This window comes from Polistes fuscatus, unplaced genomic scaffold (assembly GCF_010416935.1).
Source record: "Polistes fuscatus isolate 324 unplaced genomic scaffold, CU_Pfus_HIC Scaffold4, whole genome shotgun sequence".
In the NCBI taxonomy this organism is placed as follows: domain Eukaryota; kingdom Metazoa; phylum Arthropoda; class Insecta; order Hymenoptera; family Vespidae; genus Polistes; species Polistes fuscatus.
This window is the reverse complement of record NW_025113118.1, coordinates 8,825,354-8,850,415: the sequence shown is the minus strand read 5'-3', so window position 1 is coordinate 8,850,415 and position 25,062 is coordinate 8,825,354. Positions and strand designations below refer to the sequence as shown.

At 31.4% G+C, this 25,062-nt stretch overlaps 1 protein-coding gene across 13 annotated transcripts in view; it reads right to left on the bottom strand.

Moving 5' to 3' along the window:
• The window catches only part of LOC122521415 (potassium voltage-gated channel subfamily H member 2), a 122,348-nt gene that overhangs the window by 19,108 nt on the left and 78,178 nt on the right, over positions 1-25,062 (bottom strand). For all 13 annotated transcript variants that reach the window (XM_043642128.1, XM_043642129.1, XM_043642137.1 and 10 more), the window contains 2 exons: positions 4,215-4,458; positions 2,353-2,534 (listed from right to left, as the gene is read on the bottom strand). In XM_043642128.1, the coding sequence (XP_043498063.1) occupies positions 2,353-2,534; positions 4,215-4,458 (426 nt within the window). The remainder of the gene's footprint in view (positions 1-2,352; positions 2,535-4,214; positions 4,459-25,062) is intronic.

Sequence of the window (25,062 nt, the reverse complement as noted above, 5' to 3'; positions counted from 1 at the left end):
TTGATATAATTAAAATTATTCTATACATTATATTTATAAATAATAAAAAAAGAGTTAGGATTATTGAATTACAACGACGAAGACGAAGACGAAGACGAAGACGACGAAACACGACGACGACGATGAAAAAAAAACGACGACGACGACGACGACGACGATGACGAAAAAAAAACGACGACGACGACGTAGTGTCTAACATTTTTTTTTTAAACAATAATGAGCAATAATGTTCACAGCGAAAAGAGACTAGACTTACTTAAACATTTAAATATTAAAAGTGTATGCATACACGTGAACACAGGTACATGCGTTTTCGAATATAATATAAACGAACCAAACGGAAAAGAAAACAAATAATTAATTAGAAAAAATTACGCAAAAAGAAAAATAATAATTATAATAATAATAAGAAGAAGAATAAGAAGGAGATGAAGAAGAAAAAAGAGAAAAGAAAAAATATATAAAACAAATAATAATAATAATAAAAAAAGGACGTTTATTTCGATTTTTATTCGTTCCCTTTTTTTTTCTTTTTTCTCTTTTAATTTCTTTTTTTTTAATTTAGGAACTGCACGTAGTATTGTATCTTCGATTAGTAAAATTTAAAAAAAAAAAAGAAACAAATATTCATTTTCAAGAAGCATTTTCAATCGACGACTGATCATCGTTTCCACGTCGTTTGATATTTTCATTAGAATTAATTGCATTTTTTTCCTCCGCGTTTGCTTCGCGCGACATTTCGCGATATTTCTTCTTTCCCGTTTTTTTTAAATTTACAATAAACGAACTCGAAACATTGACGAGAAAAATAGAATAGAAAATCTAAGAAATAGGGATCATCTCGTTTATTAGTTTTTGATTTCTTTTGACCTTTAAATTTGCCACAAAATTTGTTTTTATCCCGACGAATGAAATATTACAAATAAACCAAACAAACATACTTACGAACAAACGTACAAACAAACGAACGAACGAACGAACAAACAAACTGGTCGAACAAAAACGAGTAATAAAGAAACTCAAATTACAAAATAATATCCTTGAAAATTATAGAGGTTGGAAGTCTGGAGTGAGGTCTAAGATAGGTGTTCAAGAAAAACAAGAAAAAACCAACTAACAATGAAAGATAAATTAGGCTAACGCAAAGAGGGAGGGTAAGAAAAAAAAATACAAAAACCAAAAGAAAAGAAAATAAATCGATGAGATTAGAAATGAAAATTAAATGTGAAATATAAACGAACACAAAATAAATTAAAATAAATTAAAATAAAATAAATCATTCAACACCGAGAAAAACGTCGAAAAATAGAAGGGAAGGGGGGTGGGGTAGGAAAAAACGAACTAAGCACCAGTCCGGAAAAAGACACACCTATGGACACTTAACTTGGGCTCGGCATATCATCCTAATTCGTATTTACGAGCTAACACCGACATTCTATAGAACTTTAAGTCGATTATTTCGATCCCGAGAGAGATCGCTTTTTTTTTAATCAAATTGTTTATAAAACATTTTTGTGTTTTTCTTTCTCTCTTTCTCTCCCACTCTCTCTCTCTCTCCCTCTCTCTCTCTTTCTCTTTCTCTCTCTTTCTTTCTTCTTCCTCCTCATCTTCCTCTTCCTCTCCTCTCTTTCTTCCTTTTCACATTTATCAAAATTGAACATATCTGTATATATATATATATATATATATATATGTTTGTTTGTAACGATGAAAAATTTCATTAAAATATTATCTATCATTCGAGTTCTAATTATTGTTCAATATATCTTACGATATTTTTAGTTTGCAAACAAATTTGACGAAAAAGTATTAGGGTGAATTGAAAGTTCGAGCACTTTTTTTTTATAAAATTTATTTTTAAATTAATATTGAAGTAAATTTTTACAAAAAAAAAAAAGAAAAAAAAAACAATTCGTTACGCAGTTTTTTTTATAACAACACAACAAACGCACGAATCTTTTCGTTTCACCCTAATGAAAGGAATAGCGAATGGATATTTTTTTAAGTTGTATTAGGAAAAAAAAAAAGAAAAATAAAGAAAAAACACAAACCCCGAGAAGATATGTAGAAGATTAGAAGATTAGAAGATGGGGGGTGGGGGTAGAAAAGAAAAAAAAGGAAAAAAAAGACAACGAGAACAATTTCATTTATTAAAACGGGAAAAGACGTGTGTGTGTGCGCGCGCGCGCTCGGGATCGAACTCGACTATAGAAAATATCTTTCCGATAAGAGTATAAGTATAATATATATATATATATATATGTATATATATATATATATATATACATATACATATACATATACATATATATATATATATATTTATATAACGTGCAAAATATAAAAACTCACCTCGTCCGTATCGGAGCTAACTATTAGAAGGTCGAAGGGTATTGCGGCCACCAAGTCGATGATGAACCAACCCTTCAAGTAATGGACGGCTATCTTTCCAGGATGCGACACCACCTCATCGTTACGGTTGACGAATGTCGTGCGAAAATTTATGATGATGTCCACGATGAATGTTACGTCGACTGTAAAAAAAAAAAAAGAAAAAAAAAGAAAAAAAGATCACACACGTTTAGAATGAATTTTTTTTTTGCTTTTTTTTTCATTTCATAACGTAAAACGTCATTTATTTCTAATTATCGGATATTAATGTTCAACGATATTTATTTATTTTACTTAAATTTATTTATTTCCCCCTCCTTTCTCCCTCTCCCTTTAAATTCGATTGATTCGATCGTTGTTTGTTTATTCGTATTTCCTTTTCTTTTCTTTTCTTTTTTAATTTTGCAATTGTCCTCAATAATACTATTTATTATATTTTAGTGTAAACGCAAAATTATTGGTTTTTTCCTCTTCCCCCCCCATATTAAATTGGATCGATATCATCTCATTTTTTAAATTCCAATTGCTTCCAAATAATTTATTGATATGATAATATAATATTATTTATGATAAAATATTATATTTGCTATTTATATGTTCCGAAGGATATTAATAATATAAAAAATTGATCGTTGTGAGAGGAGATAAAAACTGATTCACGATTTAGGATCGGTTTTCCTGTACGCGATATCCAACATCGAACGAATATTACACGGAACTAGGGCAATATGAGAGAAAAGAGAAAGAGAGAGAGAGAGAAAAAAATAGAAAAATAAATAGTTAAAGGAAATAGAAGAGAAAAAAAAAAAGAAAAGAGAACACGAGAGAGGGAGAAGGGAAATTATTTCTATTGGAACATACGAGCATATGGCATAGATTATTTATCCGGAGTTCTGTCGCACACCTGTTTTTTCAATTTCCGTTTACACCCTTTTTCTTTCTCTCTCTCTCTCTCTCTCTCTCTCTCTCTCTCTCTCTCTCTCCTCTCTCTCTCTCTCTCTCTCTCTCTGTTATAAATTTTAATAATGCTATAGAAGGACGAATTATTAAACTGTGACTGAACCGGACAGGAGACTTCTCTTCTTCCGCCAACTTATATTCTTCAACTTATGTTCAAAAGTAAAGAGAAAAAAAAAGAAAAATAACCTACGAATAGAAGGAAGATTAAAATACAGAACAGAATAAAGAAAAAAATATTGTCTACGTATTATCTAAACATATAAGTTAACACTAAACCTATCTAGTAGTGTACACTTCAAGAATATTTATTCCAACCATGATTGATCAAAAACTTAATATATCCTAATATATGTGCCCATAATTATGAAAGTGGTCTAAGTCAAAATGAAAAAAAAATGAGTTTATTAATTATTTTATACCACATTATTTTAAACTAAATTAATTCAATGTAATTTTCACGATATATTGTCAAAATTAAACTATTAAATGGTGATTGTTATTATCGGTTGTATCGAAAAATTTGACGAAAGGGTCAATCAAAATCAAACCCTATTTAATAATAATAATAAAAGCAAGCAAATAATTGTTTTTAAGTAAGTTGAACTGGTTGGCAGTTAATTTTTATGGGCACATATAATGAGATAACGTCCAACCAATTAAACAGTTAACAAAAAATATTTTCTATTATTTATAAATGAATAATATACATATGTAAATGTACGTTTCTATCTAACTTTTGTGTACAAATTAGGACAGAAAACATTTATTAAAAAATAACAGAAAACATTTATTTGATCTCACGTGGTAGGTTTAGTTTGAGGGTGGTATTGTATTATTTATTGTCGTTAATTACAATTACTCACCTATAAAGTCTATGATGACGATCGGATCGTCACCGTACTTTTTACTCTTCTTGCTGTTGTAATCCGGCTCGGATAGCACGAAGGCGGCAACGTATGGCGTGAATATGGCTGTGTACATTACAAGAAGTAGTATCACCCAATCCCAGACCGCTTTGAAGGGAGAATAATGCAATATGGTCCACTTGTGGATTCTAGGTGATTGTAGTTTGTACTCGGGAAGGACGTCCGCGCCGAGGGACAACACCTATGATCAAAAATTTATTGTTCTTTTTATTATAAAAACAAAAAAAAAAAGAACAAATTCGATCTTCCCATTATTATTCCCTTAATTGTACTATTTTTTTATAATCATTATTATTTTTATTATTATTATTACAAATTAATACACGGGACGTGTATAATTGGTGATCTGATTATATCTTTCTTGATTGCAATCCTTTGATATCGTTGTGTGATGGGGGTTTTTCTTTTCTTTTTATAAATAATAAATTTTACGTGGAATCTCATAAGTAACATTAGAGTAAATTCACGTCAAGCTGATCAGGTGATAAGTTCTGGTAAAGTTTATCCATAAAAACGTGTTGCAACTCTAAAATAAGGTCATATCGGATATATACGTTTATATAAAACTTTTTTTTATTACTTTTTCGTCCTGAATACATCCAGAATGTAATATTTTACATTTACGAGAATACGCATTTAAAATATCTAGATAGTAGGGTGCTTGGAAAGTCATTATCATAATTAATTACTCCATTAAAAAATATTTTTCTTTCTGCTAATCTTTCAAATTATTACAGAAGTTCTTAGAATCTTGATATATTAGAATAAATAAGGAAAAATTTATCAATACCACCACACGCCACTTTCGCCCCTCTTCTTCATAAAAAAAATCTTTTCAACCAACTCGTACAATTTTTGGTAAACATAAGAAAAAGAAAGTAAATAATGTAATTTTATTGTTAACTCGCGTTCGTATTAGTTGGATCCCAAAGAAAAATTTAATTATATGTGGTTTTAATTGTATTGAAAAAAAAAATGTTTCTCTTTCACAGCAAAGATTGAAATAGTAATTAATTTATATACAAAATGATTGCATGTAAAGGATTAATCGCTGACCTGTCTAGCACAAAAACGTTTCGAGTTGCTAATTGGACTCTCTGCCATTTAAGAAACATAGATTCTTTCACCTTTGCCACAATAACACCATCGATCACAAGAATCCTCAAAATAATATTTTTGTTCTACCCTCGTCGTTATTCACATTGATTTTTATGTTTAATTTTTTTTTTAATTTTTATCAATTCGTACTTTGTTCAATCTAATTTGTCATCGTAAATCGAAACATCTATATCACTTTTCATTATCATCGGTCATGTTAGATACACAAACACATACACACACACGCGATACACAATGCACAATTAATACCAAATATTTGACCGATCGGTTAGGCAATATTTTTATAAACGAAAGAAGAGACAAAAGAAAATTAAATCCACGATCAATCAGGGTTGTGTATCGAGAGTAGATATTTTTATTGGATATTCAAAGGTGTTGTTACTTTGTATATAATATATAAACGTATTAAAATAAATTCACCCTTGTGCGCGACGGAATAAAATGATGAAGAAAGGTGGGGCGGGAAAGAGAAAAAAAAAACGTTAAAGAAACAGGTCAACAATATTTAAACAATATTAACAAATAAAAATCTAACCGTATATAATTATCAATATATACATAACATGAGCAAGTAAAAACAATTTCAACTTACAAAAGAAAATATACTAATAATAATAATAATAATAAATAAATAAATAAATTATTTGTTTAACGGAGAGACAAATATTATAAACACGATACAAGTTCGATAATTTTTAATAAAGATTGGTAGTTAACAATAAAAAAGTAAAAAAGTTAAAGAAACGTTATCGATTGAACGAAAAAAGGGGTAGTTCCTCGATAGGGGTAGAAAAAGTGAAGAAGAAAGGAAGCTCAGGAATGTTGTTGACACTAGTATAAACTAGCAAGGAAGTATAATACGCGTTTTATAAAGGACGAAGAGTCCTGCACGAGCGCTGGCTTCACACTGATGCAATGCAGGCCGTGAAAGGGGAGAGCTAGTGTTGTTCGATTGGTGCGAAAGGAAGTAGAAGGAGGATATGAGAGGAGGATGACGAGGAAACGAGAGGGGAACAAGAAGAAGAAGAGGAAGAAGAAGAAGAGGAAGAAGAAGAAGAAGAAGTGTGTTGAAAATGTTGTGTGTGTCTCTCGTTTACGTCTACGCGTAAACGTGTTGAAGAATAATATGTGCATGTGCATGTGCATGTGCATGTGCATGTTGTGCATGTTGTGCATGTTGTGCATGTGCATAAGAATATGATTGTGTGTGTTGTTATAATAGGACAACCCCTGTGTTGTTCGTCCACACCCCTAGTTTACAACACACATTTCGATGTGGATATCTCTAGAAGTATAGTAAAGTAAAAGGAGGGTTAGCCCTATTAGCCTAATAGACCTTTGGTTGCCTTGCGACCTCCTCGCCTAGACCAATAACAACACTGAAGGATTTCGTGCTCGGCAAGCATCTAATCTGAACTAATAACTCAGTCGGTAGGTGTAGTTGTGTTGGTTGGTTGGTTGGTTGGTTAGATTCTTCCTTAGCTTCTTCGATCGATTTCTTATTATCTCACTCGATCTATCTTTTTGTTAAACACACATATGCTGCTGTTGCTGCTGGTACTACTACTACTATTGCAACAACACTCTTTGCTAACTGTCCGTTGAATCTACATTATCGGGGGAAAAAGAAAGATGCTATTTTTTAAATGATGGATGTCTCTCTCTCTATCTATCTATCTATTGTATTTAATATAATTTACTTATTTGCATATTTATTAGATTTAGTCTGCAAAAAAAGAAAAAAAAAAAAGAAAAAATAAAACAATTTGCGAATGATTGATAATATATTTTGATCGTAATCGTTTAGAAATTTCCGGTACCGATATACAATGTAAAGTTTCCTTTGACAGTCTTGAATTATTATCGATTTTTCAAACAATATTTATGCAAATATATATTTCAAATATTTAATCCAATTATTTATTAATTGATACATACTTTAATTAACTATCTCTAGCATGCATTATTATACCAACAACAACAACATCATCAGTAGCACCAGCTAAATGAACAGATTGATGAACGTTGAGGTTCGACGATTCGAAGCAAACAAAAATGCTAATCTAATCCTTCGAATGTTTTATTCATAACATACACCTGGTGCAGGTAACAGCACCAGGTGATGGAAAATCGTGACTCTGGGCCGAGGTCGTGACCTGACAACCTCGTTCCAATGACCTCTTCCTTCCCTTTCACCCCTCAACCAACCACCAGTTCGAAGAACGTGAAGTGATCGTTCGTTACACTAACGAAGGGGGTCTACCAAAAGTATGAATTAACGAAGGTTACTCTTTCTTTTTCTTTCATTTCTAAATTAACCAAGAATAGACCGAGACCCCTAATTCCACTTCATCTAAGCAAAACCAAATGCTGATTTATGCAAGTGACGTAACCCTAACGCGTCGTGTATATTTCCATGCTTGAAAATATGAGATAGTGAGGGTGGAGGGGGGAGGGGGAGAGGAAGACTTTAACGAGCACGAGAAGGAGACTCTTCAAGTATCTTCAATTTGTTCTTATTCATCCTTAGTTACCTCGTTTCTTTTGATTTTTTTTCTATTTTTTGTTACACCCAAACACAACTGCAACCCTTATTTCTTTGTGTTATAAATCATTGATTATTTTTGTTTACGTGTGTATACGTGTGTGTGAATATTAATTGGATCGTCGATGTTCATTTAGAAATTTGATTATTATTTAATTGTTTTGTTTTCGAATTGTTTTATTCTTTCTTATACGAAAGTTTGGTAAAAATATATTTATTATATCATTGTCAAATCAATAAAGTGATTGGAATTCATTGATTTTATATAGAGAATTGGTTTTTCTTTTTTTTCTTTTTTTTTTTTATTAAATAAAAATTGGAAATACATAAATAAGAGATTTCGATTAGAATGAAATTCATTTATCGACAAAGAGTTCGTTTAATAAAAATCTAAAACAAGGAGACACATTTAGAACGGGAACAATAGGATCGTAAAATCCATTTGGAAAGATTACTGTTGTTATTTTTGGTTTTAAAGGGTTCAATCGATTGAACCTTTACGTCTTAGGGAAAAAACCATTCAATAGGAATGTTTTCTTGGCAAATTGGCTCGAACGAGATATAAGTTTCAAACGAAATGAAGTAGCATTTATTGAGATTAATGTTTGATATACGATTGGTAGAAAAGGTTTCTTTTTTTTTCTTTTTTTTTTTGAGAATTTGAAGAAAGTCCAAAAATATTCGTCGTGGGCATCGAGAGAAAACAGCAATCGATGAATCGTTTGATTCCGGAAACTTTGCCAAACGTAAGAAAAAGATTGATCTTTTTTTTTTATAGAAATATTTATTGACTTTTCTTGGCCGATCTCTAAATTTAAATCCTAGAAACGTTAAACCTACTTTCATTGATTTAATAGTCATTTTTCATTTTTGCGTTACTATGAAATATTATATTCGAATTTATTTCTAATATTATTTTCTTACTTGTTTTTATTTACATTCGCAACTAAAAACAATCGCACAGGTTTACAATATTTGTAGCGTTTAATTCGTATTTTAGTTTAATCCAAATTTGAATAACAATTATGGTTCGTTTACAAATTTTAATCAAATTAATAATCTAATATTAATATTATATATTCGATTGTGTGTGAACGTTTTAAATAAAATTTAATTCCAATTTTCATTCGATTTTGATCAGAAATTTATGTGTTCTTTTTTACAATTAAATTTATTATAATAATTAAATAATACTTTTCGTTTTTTTGTTATCGGACTTTTTCATACGTTCGACAAATCGGAATTTGTATATTTTATTAAGTCTAATTAAAAATAACTAAGGTAGAAAATTTTAATTAGCATCCACACACCTGTTTCCTATTATTTTTCGTAATAAAAATTCTCCGATCTTCTTTTCCAAATCTGCCAAAGGAATAATGCTTTACAAATTGGTAGTCTTTACAAATTATTACAAATTTCTTACTTCTTCTTTTTTATTAGTCTTCGCGAATATTAAAGTAAATGAAAAAAAAAAAAAAGAAATACATATAAAAAGCAGAGATAAAAAAAGAAATAAAAACACACATTCCCTTGGAATATTTCGTCCTCGTCATCATTTATAGTATCTCGAGGTCGTTTGAACTTTCTAAATCTTTTTTCATTTCTTTCTTTTTTACACGAAAAAGAAACGAACATACACACACACACACACACACACTTATCCCATATTTTCTATCTTTACTTAAATACAACGCGACATATTCATGTAAGATCAACCAACCAACCAAACCAACCAACCAACGAACTTCATTCCCTTCTCTTTCTTTTCTTGCCCTTCCAATCCCTCAATCCCTACACACATATGTATATATTCTTTTTATATATTCCCGCAATTTCATTTCTATCCCAACAACGCGTGTGATTTTCAAATGTAGGTCACGTCAACAGTATACATATTTGTTCGTTTCATCGGTTTCAATGATGTATAATCCGTTTTAATAGCGAGAAAGCTTCCGCCGAAACGACATACTACTCCCCTGTGTCTGTCTATCTGTTTGTATATGTATGTGTGTGTGTGTGTTATTGATAAAAACAGGAAGGGAGAGAGAGAGAGAGAGAGATAGAAGCAGAAAGCTCGTCTGGTTGTCCTCGTTACGTCATAAATATCGAACAAATAATGATTTCTCAACTTTGAAACCACATCGACGTGTATAATTTCACTATTAAAAAGAATTCTAGTATTATATATTGTATAACATATTAACTGATGTTATTAGAATATATATATTCTGATCTTGATGTGTGTAAGGGTTGGTTAACGTTAAGGATAACGTTAATGGTAACTTAGTAATTTTTTAATAGAAAGTTGATTTTGAAATTACTTTTTTTTTCTATTACAAATTTGTTCATTTCATTTTGATCTCATAAAAGTTTCTTATTTAATTTTTCGCACGTGTAATGTATGTGTTTGTGTATTTTTATAATTAATATAATATATTATGTATTTTTTTTAAGTTTGTTTTATTGAATTAGAATGATACATTATATGTGGTTTATTATTTTTTTAACGTGTCATAATTAACTTGGTAAAATATGAAATGTTAGGAGCGTGAAATATTTGATTAGAAACTGTAAAAAATTTTTGTGATATTATTATATTCTATAATAATTATTTCTAATTTATTGTAATATAATTTTCAATTTCAGATGTTAAATAATATTTCAATCGTTAAATATACACGATTTCAAAATAATAAATTAATAATAATATAATTTGGTTCGTTATAGTTTATATATAAAAGTATAGTATTTATAAAAGTAATTAATATAATATATAAATAAAAAGAGGAAAATAAGATATTACCGTTGACAATGTCGAACCAAACTTTTGCTTCTTCCCTTTGGAGAAATAAGATCGTATCATGGTTGCCGGCATTGTCACGAAAAATGCTAAAGTCATTCTCAGTCGTGCTTGTGCTAAAACACGAACACTAGTAAATGTATTGGAGAACCACCTGTTTTGTCTTTAGGTTTATGACCTTCTTCTTTTACTCGTAACATCGTAAACTTTCAATTTCTTCGAAGAAACCTTCGACATTTGCCCGGAAGTAACTAATGTATCTCAATAAACTTCCTTTCTTTTTAATTCGATCTCGAAATTTATAACATTATTTTTATATTCAATGAATATTTAAAATATTTCATTAATATATTTTTTAATATTTTTTTAAACAATTCATTAAAAAACTTCTCTCGATCGTTTTTTTTTATCCTCGTTTCGTTTCCTTTCTCTTCGTTTCGTTTTTTTTAAATAATAAAAATCCAAAAATTATATTTATATTAATATAAAAAAATTCAATAACAATAAACATAGCTTTTTTTTTTAAACGATAGTAATTTTATTTCGTTTTCGTATTTAATTGGAGTCCACGAATCGATCGAATTTCTTTCGACGCGAGCAACTAAAAAGAAAAAGCACGCACACACGCACAGATCGATCTATCATCGATCATTCCAATCGACTTATAACACAATACTATAATAATTCACGAATTAAAAAAAGAACATTTGCCACACAAACAAATAAAAAATTTAATAATAATAATTTCGTTCGAGTGTTTGAAAAAGAAAAAACTTGGCCACGTTACTTGTCTTCCTTATCCGGTATGCACCATTGTTTCGAAAAAAAAAAAAAGAAGAAAAGAAAAAAAAACGCAACTCATTCGACGAATATTCAGATCAAATCGATTCAACTTCTACGAATGATACTTTCGATCGAGAAGAAGGAGACAAAAAAAGAGATACAAAAAATACAAAAAAAAAAAAATTAAAAAAAAAAAAAGAAGGTAAGAGTAAAAAAAATTAAGCCCGTTTTCCTTTAAAAGATTTTAAATTAACACGTATACGATCGAGAAGTAGAACTGTCGTTGAATTGCTAAGGTGGCCCAAGACGAAATTCCAACGGATTTCACGTAGTCGATCTAATTTCGTACTTTGAGGTTTAAGCTTCTCCTTTCTCTTTCCTTCACTTTCCACATACACACACACGTACACACACAGAGATCAACACGTACGTATCATCAGAAACACGCACACGTGTATAGTACCATTATACAGCGGTGAGTTTCTTTCGAATGTTCCGTGACCGTACGCTCGGTAACCAGCGGTAAAACTAAACAGGATAGGAGGAGGCCTGTTTCAGTTAATAGCCTCGAAGAGTCGCTGTAAACCAGCACCAAGCAAAATACCAACCAACCAACCAACCAACCAACCAACCAACCAACCAACCAAGGAAGCAAGCAAGCTAACAAGCTAACAAGTAAGAGGAGGCCTGATGATGCGTTCGAAAAACATTTGCCCCCACTACGTGCTACGAGTAACTTATGTTCTGTTACTTATCATGGATTTCCTTCTACACTCGTTTCTGTTTTTACCAGGAAAAGAATGATGAGAGATATCCCACTTATACATACACACGCACATACACATATTCATGTTTCATTTAATGTTAAGGGTGAACCACTAAAGTTCGTTGAGTTTATTGTGTTGAAACTTTACTTTGAAACTGTACGATGTGGATTGTGTTTGTTTGTTTGCTTTTTTCTTTTAAATTTATTTTGGAAATGTTAATTTAAAAAAAACTGCTGATGAACTTTTAGTTCGTTCTAAATGTTTAGATACAGTTGTAATTATGTTTTTTTTACAAATTAATAATCTAACATTGAGTTAGACTCGATTAGACATAAATATTATGTTTCTAACGATAATATAAAAAAAAACTAAATTCAAAAATATATTCGAATGTTATATCGAACGATGATTAGTTGACCAGTAAGAGAAATAATGATCCAAAAATAATAAACGTCAAAGACAGAAATAGGACATGTAATATAAATGACAATGAAATACTTGAAAACCTAACCAACACACTTCACTTCTAATATCAGTCAATGCTTGAGTCAGCAGCCTGTTTGCTGATGTCTTTGTAAATCCCATTCCCTACTCTAATCCCTGTGTCTAGATAATAATCTCTAGTCTCAATTACCTTCCTCTCCCTTTTTTCCCCTAACCCTATTTCACCCTACTTTTCTTTAATACCATCATTCGCTACAACTTCGTCCCCTTTTCTCTATTATATTTATACGATTTCATCCAATCACACAATACACATGTTTTTGTTTATTATGTTTTATTGTTTCGTAATGAACCTCTTACGTGTTGTTCGTAAATTATACTTTCTTTTTTCGTGAATTTATTAAAATTTATTATAAATAAAGTTAGTATAAAGTAATACTAATATAAGTAAATTTAAGTAAATAAGTAAATAAGTAAATTTAGTAAAATTAATTATCATGACATTGATCATGACACTTGATTTTCAAAGTGCGGTGAGCTATGTACGAATTCACCGGATGGAAAATTTTTTTAGAATCTCCGAATTAGATCATCGTAATTAATGGCTTAGAAGAAAAAAAAAAGAAAGAAAAAGATTATTCCAAACTAGAGATACGCATATAAATTTTCCTACGATAAACCGGATATTATTAATGATTTCGTTTGGACAATTTCGAGTATTATTAAATCATATAGAAACATTTTGAAAGTAGATTCGTATATATAGCAAACTATGAAACGTGTAAAAGATTTGTTTATTTGAACGACAAAACTAGGAACGAATGGTATGTTGATTTTTCGTTTGGATCGCAACTCGTAAAAGAAATCATTAACAAGGGTTTTAACATCATCGTTAGATAGTAATAGCAAGCATGGCAAAGAAGAAACTCGTAAATACCAAAATCAGTGATCGTTTTTATCATCGAAAAGGTGGATACGAAACACAACACGTGTACACACACACATACATATAAGCTTATACTTATATATGCTTATACCGAGTGTTATAAAATATAATTAGTCGAAGAAACACGTGTTACATTTCACTTTCGAGAGTACTTTTTTTTTTCTTCCTTCTGCCATTTCGACCGGCCAATTCTGGAAATAGCATTTCCCATGACTGCTTTTTCCACGAGCCATTTCGAACTCGAATCATCGTAGTAACCTAATTCACCGACTAAATTCTTTTCACGATCAATTTTTGTTCATTGGAATTTATAGAAAGAAAAAAGATAAATAAACTTTATATCACAAATAATTTGTTTATTGATTACGAAGAGATTGGGAAATATTTCATAATGATTATTTTTATAATTCTCATTATTGTTCCAAGTATCGTAAAATAATTTTCGTTAAAATTCATATCTTGAATAAATTTATTAACAGATCCCTATTTTTTGATTTTTCATTCGCGTTAATTTTATTTTTATTTTTGGAAGAGGGTAACACCATCCTGTATGTAATAAAAAGTAATACAATTATTATAAAATTTCATTCGTTAATCAATTTATTTTGGATCATCTTTTGTATATGTTGTATATTCGCAAATGAGACCCAATTAGTCATTTTGCTACGAACGTGCGGTTTTTCAACGACAATTCGTACCGTTCGACGATTTGTCCCCATTTGGGGAAATTTGGTTTATTTTTTTTCTATTTTTTCTTTTTTTTTTCACAAATTAATATTATTCGTATTTCCTCCAGGTTTGTTAAATAAAACACACTCAATGTGTTTTACCATACTACTACACTTGTGCTAGTAACTACGCTAATTATTGCAAGTAGAGCATCGATCGAGATAATTGTTATTTCTATTGTGTTCTTTAATTATTTCCTAACTCTAATTATACATTTCAAATTATAAATTATTTATAATTGACGATGCATTTGAGTGCAGCAAGCAAAAAAACAAAAGTTCTTAGATCATTATTTTAATCGATTATTCTATCTTAATAATTATTATAAGTCAAATTGTTGTTAGTCATACTTGTAATTTACAATCTAAAGAAAAAACAGAAACAAACATTAACATTAATTGATTAAATAAAATTATCTAAGAACTTCTGAATATATTAATTTATTATATAAACACAAAAATATATTGTCATATGTGTATGCACATAATGTGCAACGTGCATGCACGCTTAGGTGACATCTTCTATTATTAATTATTCATTAAAAATATCATTAGTAATTTATACAACCTACCAAAACACGTATCCCCAATCTCCAGAGAATTAAAAAGCACGTAGGATTAAATTCATATTTTTATCTAGACAAAGGTGTGCCTAAAACCTAACATGCAAGATTCAATTATGATTAATGCAAAAAGTTATGGAAACAAAATATTACAAAATTAACAATGCTTGTATTATATTGATATGGGAATCATTACAAATTTCCATTAAAAATAAAACTAAAATTCAAATTAAAATGATGTGTATATATTAAAATTATGACAAATAAGAATACATGTATGTATGTATTATATATATATGAGAGTATGTGTGTGTGTGTTAGTGATATAAAATCTTAAAAAATATAAATCATTAATTAAACTCAATATATTCAACATATATATATTTCAACATTGTTTTATAGATAATATATATTTTATTAATATTTATTATACTGTATTATATATTATTATAATTATATTATTAATTAATATTATAATTATATATTAATTTATAATATAATTATATATTAATTTATAATATAATTATATATTAATTATATATTAATATTATATAATTAATATACAATATATATATATATATATATATATATATATAGGGTGAATAAATAAAAATAAAAAAAAAATAAATAAATAAAAGGGAAAAATATTAAAAGGTAAGGAGGTACGATAAAGGGTCAAAGGTCGATGCTTGCACCAAAGATAGTAGACAGACAGAATGCATCTTTCGTGGGTAGATATAGGTAGCCTGAAAATAGTAGGCGTACAAAAAAGAGAGACAGAGAGACGGAGAGAGTGAGAAAGAGGAAGGAGAGGAAAAAAGGAAGAGAAAAAGAGATAAACGAATTGTACACGGTCGATGGAAATACGTGTTTAGTCTCTTGGACGTGTTCGTATTTGCCAAAGGAAAACGAAGTTAACATCAATGATGTTTTCTTTATAAACAATTCTATCTTATTTTCTTACCTTCTTACTTTTCGTTATTACTCAACTCGATCTGACATATCGACCAATTTCTATTCGAGTATTAACAAATATTTCATTAGTTTTACTACTGTATAGAAAGAAAAAAAAAAAGAAAAAGAAATCAATAAATCGATCAATCTAAAATTATCTATCCTAGATTAAATCGAATATATTTTTATAAATGAAATAAGACGATTGATTAGTAGAGAAATAAATTTGATTTGAGTTTATTTTATTAGTAATAAAATCGAATTTAATTGATATGCAGATTATAGTGATCGATATTGAAGTTATAATATTTATGAAAAAAAAAAGTGTATCAATAGAATAATTTTACTTTATGAATACAAAATAATTCGAGATATTCCAATATATAGAAAATTATAGAATATTTAATTAATTATTATAATCTATAATATTTTATAGTTTTATTTTATTTTACGGGATAAAAATCCAATAAACACGAAACGTACAAAAAGAGATCAGGTAAAAAAAAAATAAAGATAGTTACCATAAAGTTAAGAAAATTTGTAATTCAAATAAATTCGCTCAATCTGAAATGAACTTTCATTTGAAAATAGGGAGTGTAACGATCTCCACTTAAACTAACTAAAGAGACACCTAAGAGAAATAGAAAGGAAAAGATAACGGGGAGAAGAAAAAGGGAGATAGAAAGTTATATTATAGTAATCGTCAAAGTTCCGGTCTTTTCCCGGGGTTTAAGTACATTAACGTTTCCTCGACGAAAATAAGTCTAGAATCGTGCAACGTAAACTTTCAAGGCTAATGCCATTCATCGGAGTCTACACTTAATCGTTACAGTCACGAAATCGTGCAATTCTCTAAATCTATTTTCGTAAGAGAGATCATAAAACCCTTCTACCTTATGGTATCTCATCTATATGATAATATTGATCGAATTTACTTGTTCCTCAAACCCTTACGACGAAACAAACATAAAAAAAAAAAGTAAAAATAAATTAAAAGAAAGAAAGAAAGAAAGAAGAAGAAGAGAAAAAAAAGCATTGAAACTTATCGATGCATAAAAAAAACGATAACTGCAGTCAAACGAAGCGTCATAATTATTCTCAATAACGAAAGTGTATTATATGACACACATACGTGTATAGAAATATACGTGTGTGTTTTCTAATAATCGATCGTATCTAAACGAGACGCACATCGGTTAAAGTAATCGAGCCTTTTAATAGTACACCCTGTAGTAAGTAATTTTCAAGTATGAAAACGAGAAGATATAAATTAGATCTTGATCGTGTAATAAAAATTCAAACGAATACAAGGTTACCATCTTATACCGTAGGACATATTCATTGCAAATAACATGAGCCAGGTAGGTAATAGGTAAAATCAACTTTTCTACCTATTCGTGTTAAGATAAGGAAAGGTCGAGATGTGACCTTTTAGTAGAAAAGCTAGGTCGTAGAAAACGCCATAGATTTTCTTTTTTTTTTTAAAATCCAATAGGTAGGAATAAGCCTATCTAACGGTTTATCTAATGAATTTTCTTCTACGAGTTTCCTTACTTTGATAAATAATTAATAAGGATTGTTGATTGATACAATCTAACGATAAGTAATTTAATCATGGGTCATAATGTGATATTAAAGTCAAAAAGCTTGATGAATTATATTAAATAATTTCAATCGTGAAATATAGAAAAAATGATTGGTAATTTCGATTGGTCGATTTTGGTTGTTCGATTAGTATAATAATACCTCTTTTCTAAGAGCACCCTTAAGCGGTGGTGGCTGAGGTCCTCCGTTCTCCAACAATAGACTTTTGGTGCTACCACCCTTGACCCTAACGCTGCTCCACCTTTGACGGGGCACATCGGTCATTTTGTCGATTCTTTCGGCTTCTTTCAAGGATCCACCTTTAACGCGAAGTGCACCCAAGACCGTGGGTGGTACCGGTACCTCTAATTGCCCCAAGAGATGCTCCGACATCGCTCTAGGGGACTTGATGCAGGTCATTGTCGCTGGGGCGAGCGTGTTTGCCGATGAAACAGACTTGACCAACAAATCTTTACCTTCTTTAGTCCAAGAAGATAATTTTCTACCCAACGACAACGTAGTTGGGGTTGATTCGTTGAGCGGTTGTTGTTGTTGTTGTTGTCCCTGTTCGCTAGGAAAAGTATCCCTCAACTCGTTGCGATCGTTTTCAAGTATTTCCGCGACACCACCGCCAACACCGGTTGCCGATTTCAATATTGAACAAGTACCCAATGATTTGCGTTGTTGTTGATAATGTTGTTTAACCGAATTAGGAGAACTTGCCATAGAATTACCACCTAATACTCTTTTTCTAGCACCGAATCTATTAGCAATCCTATTACCCGTACTTTTATTACGACGTACGCTCAAACTCGTTCTCGTACCCTCGATCAAAGCGTCTCTTTCTTCAGATGACAATTCGCTTTCTTCTTGAAGATCCGATGATGTACTATCACTTATTCTACAAATACCTAATCTACCGAGTGTCGTCGTGTTACTATTATCACGATCACCACCAAAACCAATACCACAACCACCACCACCACCACTAGTAAAACCGATTGATAATGATTCCTTACGAATGTCAGAGGACGTACTACTATCGCTAGGACGGCTAAACAAACTCTGAATGTCTCTGTCGTACGACGACGAACTGGTAGAAGTAGTAGTAGTAGTATTAGTAGTAGTATTAGTCCTACTATCACCGAATAATCTCACGTTGCCATTGGTTGATGCTGATTTTGACACCAGTGTTCTCTTTCGTAGTTGTTCCAAGTTTTCTCGAGGAAAATGTCTATCCTCGCCTCTTCCTTCTTTTTCCTCTTCTTCTTTTTCTCTTTTACAAACACCACCACCACCACCACCACTTTCTTCTGTTCCACCACCACCACCACCACCACCACCACCACTTGTAGTACTTCCAACGACACCTCCTCTTCCTCTTCCTCTCCCCCCTCCTCCTCCTCGAGATTTATCCCGGAGCTTGGGACGATCTCGAGTTTGCTCGGAGGTGTCGCTGGAATCTGGTCCAACGTGTTGAGGACCCTCGTCTGAAATACTCGAATCCGGTACACTCGAGCTCTGTTGCTGCTGCTTGCTCGACTTCAACGACGGTATATGCTTCCTTCTTATTATCACAGGAGGCGGTAGCCTATTCGTCGTCGTCGTCGTCGTCGTCGTCGTCGTCGTCGTCGTCGTAGTAGTAGTAGTAGTTCTCCCTTCAGTCACGTCGAATTGACCTTTAACCAACCTCAGCGCTATCTGTTCTTCCTCCCTCGACGATGATCCCGGAGGCTGGGACTTGGACAGTTTTTCCTTGAACAGCTGAATTTTGCCGGAATATTTTCACGATTTTAGATTATTATAATTCCCCCCTTCCGCTTCTCCTTCTTCTGCTTTTTCTCTTTTTTATTTATTTATTTATTTATTTATTTATTTATTTATTGATTGATTGATTGATTGATTGATTGGTTATTTACCAACGAATAATTTATTACGTCGATTTATTCTAATTCTTTTTTTTTCTTCTTCTTCTTCTTCTTCTGACAAACGTTTCGACGATTTTGAAAGACAATTGGGTTGATTTATCGTCAATTATAACTTCAAACTGGTGTTCTTAGATATATATATATGTATATATTTGTTTATTCTTTTTTTCGTTTTTTTCTTTAGAAATATTTCCTTCTAAAATCTTGTATACTCTCTCTCATTTTATTTCTCTTCTCACTTTCTTCCCTTCAGTGCTTTTTTAATTGTGCAAATGATTATAACATTTATTAAACATGTGCGCATCCGTTTCTTTTGTGTTTTCTTTTTGTATTATCCTAAAGTATTTCTTTTTTTTTTGTTTTCTTTTTGGTTTGTTTCTTCTCTCTTCACTCGAGTGCTTGATATTATTTTTTTCCACTGGCTATCGCATAAACCGATATATATATATTACAGAGATAAAATGATGAATATTAAATATATTTTAAAACGTTACACACTTATTGGCAATAAATATAAATACGTGACACTTTTTGTTTTCTCTTTGTTAATACGGTAGAATTATTATTTTCTCGTTTAAATTTCGTATAAATCACGCAGCTTTTGTTCTTCGACGATAACTATAATCCTTTTTTTTTGTTTTTCCCCCTTGATCACGTTCTATTATTCTCGTACGGTTTCGACGATTTTCATCGAAAGACAAAATTTTTCTCCCATTTATTTTGATTATATTTCCATGCTTATACGTTACTTATCCTTTTGTTTATGTTATTATTTAGTTTCATAAAATATTGGTATACAAAATGTAAAAGGATCGTTGACTTAAATTTTTATAATCTCTTACACAATATCTTCTTTTTTCACTTTTACTTTTTCTTCTTCTTCTTCTTCTTTCTTTTTTATTGTTTATTTGTTTTCATCATTTATATTCTCTCGTTTGTCTCACGTGGATCACGTGTATTCGATTGAACAGCGATTTATATATATAGCAGTAATTAATTAATTAATTATTTAATAAGTTAAATGGATGGAACACGACGACAGTCTCAGTTGGGGAAAAAAAGTTAACTTTCTCGATTGCAGTCTCAGTCGCGAATTAAGATATTTTTTCTTCTTTTGTTCTTTTACTTATTTATTTTTTCTAATTTTTTTTTTGTTGGTTCAGATTAATCCTCCTCCCCCTACTTCATCGACGTTCATACGTTCTTACTTTATTTTGTATTCTCCTACTTTCTTCTCAACTTCTACAAATGTCAGTTTCAGTCGCGAATTATTTTTTCTTTTTTTAATCTCTTTCAGATTATATCCACCCTTCTTCTTCTTCTTATTGAACGTTCATTTGTTTTCAACTATTTCCTTCCTTCCTTCCCTCCTTCACCCCTCTTTCTTTTCTTTTTTTATTTTTCTTCTAACAATTTTATTTTTGAACGAATGTTCCTCTTCTCCCTCTTACTCCAACTTTTCTATTTTTCTTCTCAACCCTTACTCTAATTCAGCAGCAAACCAACCAACCAACCCCTACTACCACTGCTACTTTTTCTCTTCCTTTATCGCGTTGCTTTAACGGAAATATTGCGCAATGCGCAAGAACGGTTATGAGAGAAGCAAAGAGAGATGATCGTACGACCTCTTTCCCTTTTCCTTTTCCCTTTTTCTCTGTGTATATTTCTACCCTTTCTTCCAATTTCTTTCCAAACAAGATAGCAGAAACAAGGGGGGCGGAGCTTTGCCAAGTTGGGCCACAACGAATTAGAGCCAAAAATTTCCAACAGTTGAAACGCGCCTGGTAAATTATTATTTTTAATAGAAAATTAAACGAACATAATTTTGCTGCAGGTACGGGGGTTGAGCGTTGGGGTGTGTGTGGGGGGAGTGGAGTTTAAATACAATCCTCCTCTTCCTACTCTTCTTCTTGTTCTTTTTCTTCTTTTTCTTGCTTTCAAAAGTCTTATTATCAAAGATTTCGTTTCGATGAACGAAGTTTATTAAATTTGTCGTTAATATTGATAATTTAATGAAATAAATTTGGCACGATCTCTAATACTAATTAATAATAATATTCGATCGATGCTCAATTTATAATTCCGATCGTATAATATTTTTCTTCCTTCTTTTAATTTTTCTTTCCTTCTAATTTTATTTCAAATATTATATGTATATTGATATAAATCAAATTCTCTCTCTCTTCCTTTAGATTTGTGAGTTGATTTGTGAGGAAAGTGAATGAGCGTGTGTATGTGAGAGAAAGAGAGAGAAAAAGAGGAAAGAGAGAGAGAGAGAGAGAGGGTGGGAGAAGAGGAAGGTGGTGGTGGTGGTTGTGGTAGTGGTGGGGGAAACGAACACAGGAGAAAACACGCGCCCTTTTAGATCAATCACAAATCTTATTGGACGAGAATCGAATGAAATAATCAAACGTTATATTTTTCTTTCCTTCGTTTTCTCTTTCATCAATACGATAATTGTATATTTTCTCTCTCTCTCTCTCTCTCTCTTTCTCTTCCTCTCTTTCTCTCTTCTCTCTCCTAGAATTTTGTATTTTTCCTGATTACTTTCTCTTCTTCCTTTTCTTTTACTTACAAATTCAAAATAGGTTTTTATCTTTCAACTTTTGTCAACGTTCAATCGAACAAATTAGCTTAAACGTGTCTACGAAATGTCCAAATCACTCGCGCACGCAGAGCATCCATTTCGTGAACTAACACTTAGATTTGTTTATTATTTTCAAAGGGTTGGATTGGTTGATAGGGTGAGTTGGGGTTGGGTTTGCTCACCCTCTCTCTCTCTCTCTCTTTCTCTTTTTCGTCTTTTGTTTTTCGTTGATTTTAATATTTATAAACCGAACGTTGAGATATTGTAATGCTATGATTTTTCATCCCTTTTTTCTTGTTTTCTCGGGAGATATTAAAAATTCCAGAGAATAATACAAAAATTGTGGTGCCTTTTTTTGCGCGTTTAATGTTTTATCGTTAATGTGAGTTCGAAGAAGAAATGGACGGACGATGGTCCGAAGGAACACAAAAGGTTGCTGACGACGACGACGACGACGACGACGACGATGACGACGAGTCCATGTTGTTGCTCAAATTTCTCTCTCTTATTCTTCTTCTCCTTCTTCTTTTTATTCTTCTTCTTCTTTTGTAACACCAAAAACTGTTCTAATTACTTTCCCAATAATATAACACTATCAATTATATCACGAATTATTAAAATCCTCTTGTGTATCCCGTGTAATAAATATTAACACTAGGATTTAAACAAAATATTTATTAATCATCGTCTAATCGTTCGTTCATTTTTCATACGAATCCTCTCAAAATTTGGACGAAAATCAAATAGAAACTCTCGAGGATAAAAACTTAAATCGATTTTACTCGAACAACAACCACCACCACCACCACCAACACCACCACGGCGACAACTACGACAACTACGAAGATCCGTGTAAAAAATACGTAAATAAGAAAATATTGTTAGAAATATTGGTTAATAATAAAATAACAATTAAATAGCGTTAAAAGGGAATAGTAAAGAGCATTATCGACACTGGGCCACGCGAGTCTCGGGGTGCGTCCATCCGGTCTGGATCGTTGCGGATGTTTCACCGGGCGAGACATCACCACCTCCCCCACCTTCCCCCTCTCTCTCTCACTCTCTTGTTCACTAACTCTCACTAGTGTTTAGCCTAATACTTAAGTTTACAAATATTTTTTTTAGAAAAAAACAGAGAGACAGAGAGAGAGGAATTTTATACAGGACACTGATATGCAAACGACATCGAGGAAAAAAAACAAATGGGGATGATTTATATCCTTTATCCTTTTCTCTCAATTTTCTCTTTCTCTCTCTCTCTCTCCGGATTGGTCTTATGCGCGCGCAAAAAGACGCGGGGTTTTCTTCCCACGGTTGCTTTTTCACTCGTGTGTGTATACTTGCTATGCTAATATACTCTTATTATTCTTTCACCCTGTCTTTCTTTTTTTTAATTTTTTTTATTGTTTCTAAATATTTTTCTCAATGTAAGCGCGCCTAACGATGCCGTAAGCGCAGCGCCGTTAAAATAAAACGGTGGTGGTGGGGAGAAAGTTTACCAAAAACGCACACCGTTCCTTCTCGACGACAACAACCACGACGGTAACCACGACCTAGACGACGATAACCACGACCTAGACGACGACGACGACGACGCCAACGACGACCCACCTGTATTTTCTCTCTCTCTCTCTCTCTCTCTTTCTCTCTTTCTCTTTCTATTCGCTTTCAGTTCTTATTGATTCGGCGCGTACGCGCAAGCTTCCAATTCTGCGCCTGCGCGTCGCCACTGATAAAACCAACCAACCAATCAACGGTAACGGCGTCGGCGGCGTCACCGTCGAATTCGACGACAGAGACCTCAAGCGGAATAATAACGAAACATTTATAGTTATCCTATGTTTTGTGTGTTCTTCTCTTCTAACATTTATAACGAAACTAAATCTGGCATTTCTCACGGCACGTATACACGATATGACGATGATGAATATAATATAATGATGACGATTGAGAGAAATGAACTGGAAAAGAAAAGGGGGTTGTATTCGTGCAGTCTGCTAGTCCCTGGTTTTCGCCCCCTTTCTCGGCCAAACTACCCCTTCTTGCCATACCCCTTTTGTGTCGTCCAATATTCGTCGTCACCCCCTCCCCTTCGACCATTTCCACGTATTCTGCTCGAGGACACGGCCTACATTCCAATTACACTTACTTCTATCTATCTATCTATATTTCTTTATGTATATGTATATGTGTATGTATATACCTATGTATATTTCTCTAGTTAATTTCTAGTTTTTAGATACGTATTTTTCTTTTTTTTTTGTTTTTTTTTTTAATCGTCTCGTTATATTTGTTTTTTTCCAATTGTTTTCTTAACTCGTTAATTTAAATTTTGATTATAATGTGAAATAATTGAACGTGTTATACTACTTTTTCTTGTTGTTTATTAATTTTCTACTTTTTAATAAGATATCTTACTTTGATGCTTTTGTTTGAATTGTTTGAATTTTAATTTGTTTTCCCCACTTTTTCCATGTTAATTTATTTTATTACAATGTGTAAAAGTTTAATTGAGTTATACTTGTCGGTGTTTATTATAATTTTATTGTAATTATTTTCCTCCTCACTTATGCAGGTAATTTCAACTTTGTATATTTATTTACCTTGATTTTTTACTATTTATATGCATATAAATTTTCTACATATTCAAACCATATGATTCTTCAAATATTTTCCTATTTTCCACGATCGTAGAATATTCGAAATAACATTCGCCATTTCATTGGTACGTAAAAATTGTTTTATTAAATTCTTGGAGGTAATATAAAAAAGTTTCAATATTACTCTCGCTTTCCAAATTATTTTATTCATTTATATTGATCTTTCTTTTTTCATTTTTTAATTTTACAACAGTCGCTTGGAGATTCTTATAGACATTTTAAAATTTTTCATTTACTCGTTTAAAATTTTCTAGTAAATTTTTCCCCTTTTTAATTTTCGCAACAAAACAACTTCTCGTTCATTTTTTTCTTCATTTCATTTTAAATATATTTTCTTTTCAAAATGTTTATATAATTATTACGAATACACACGTATC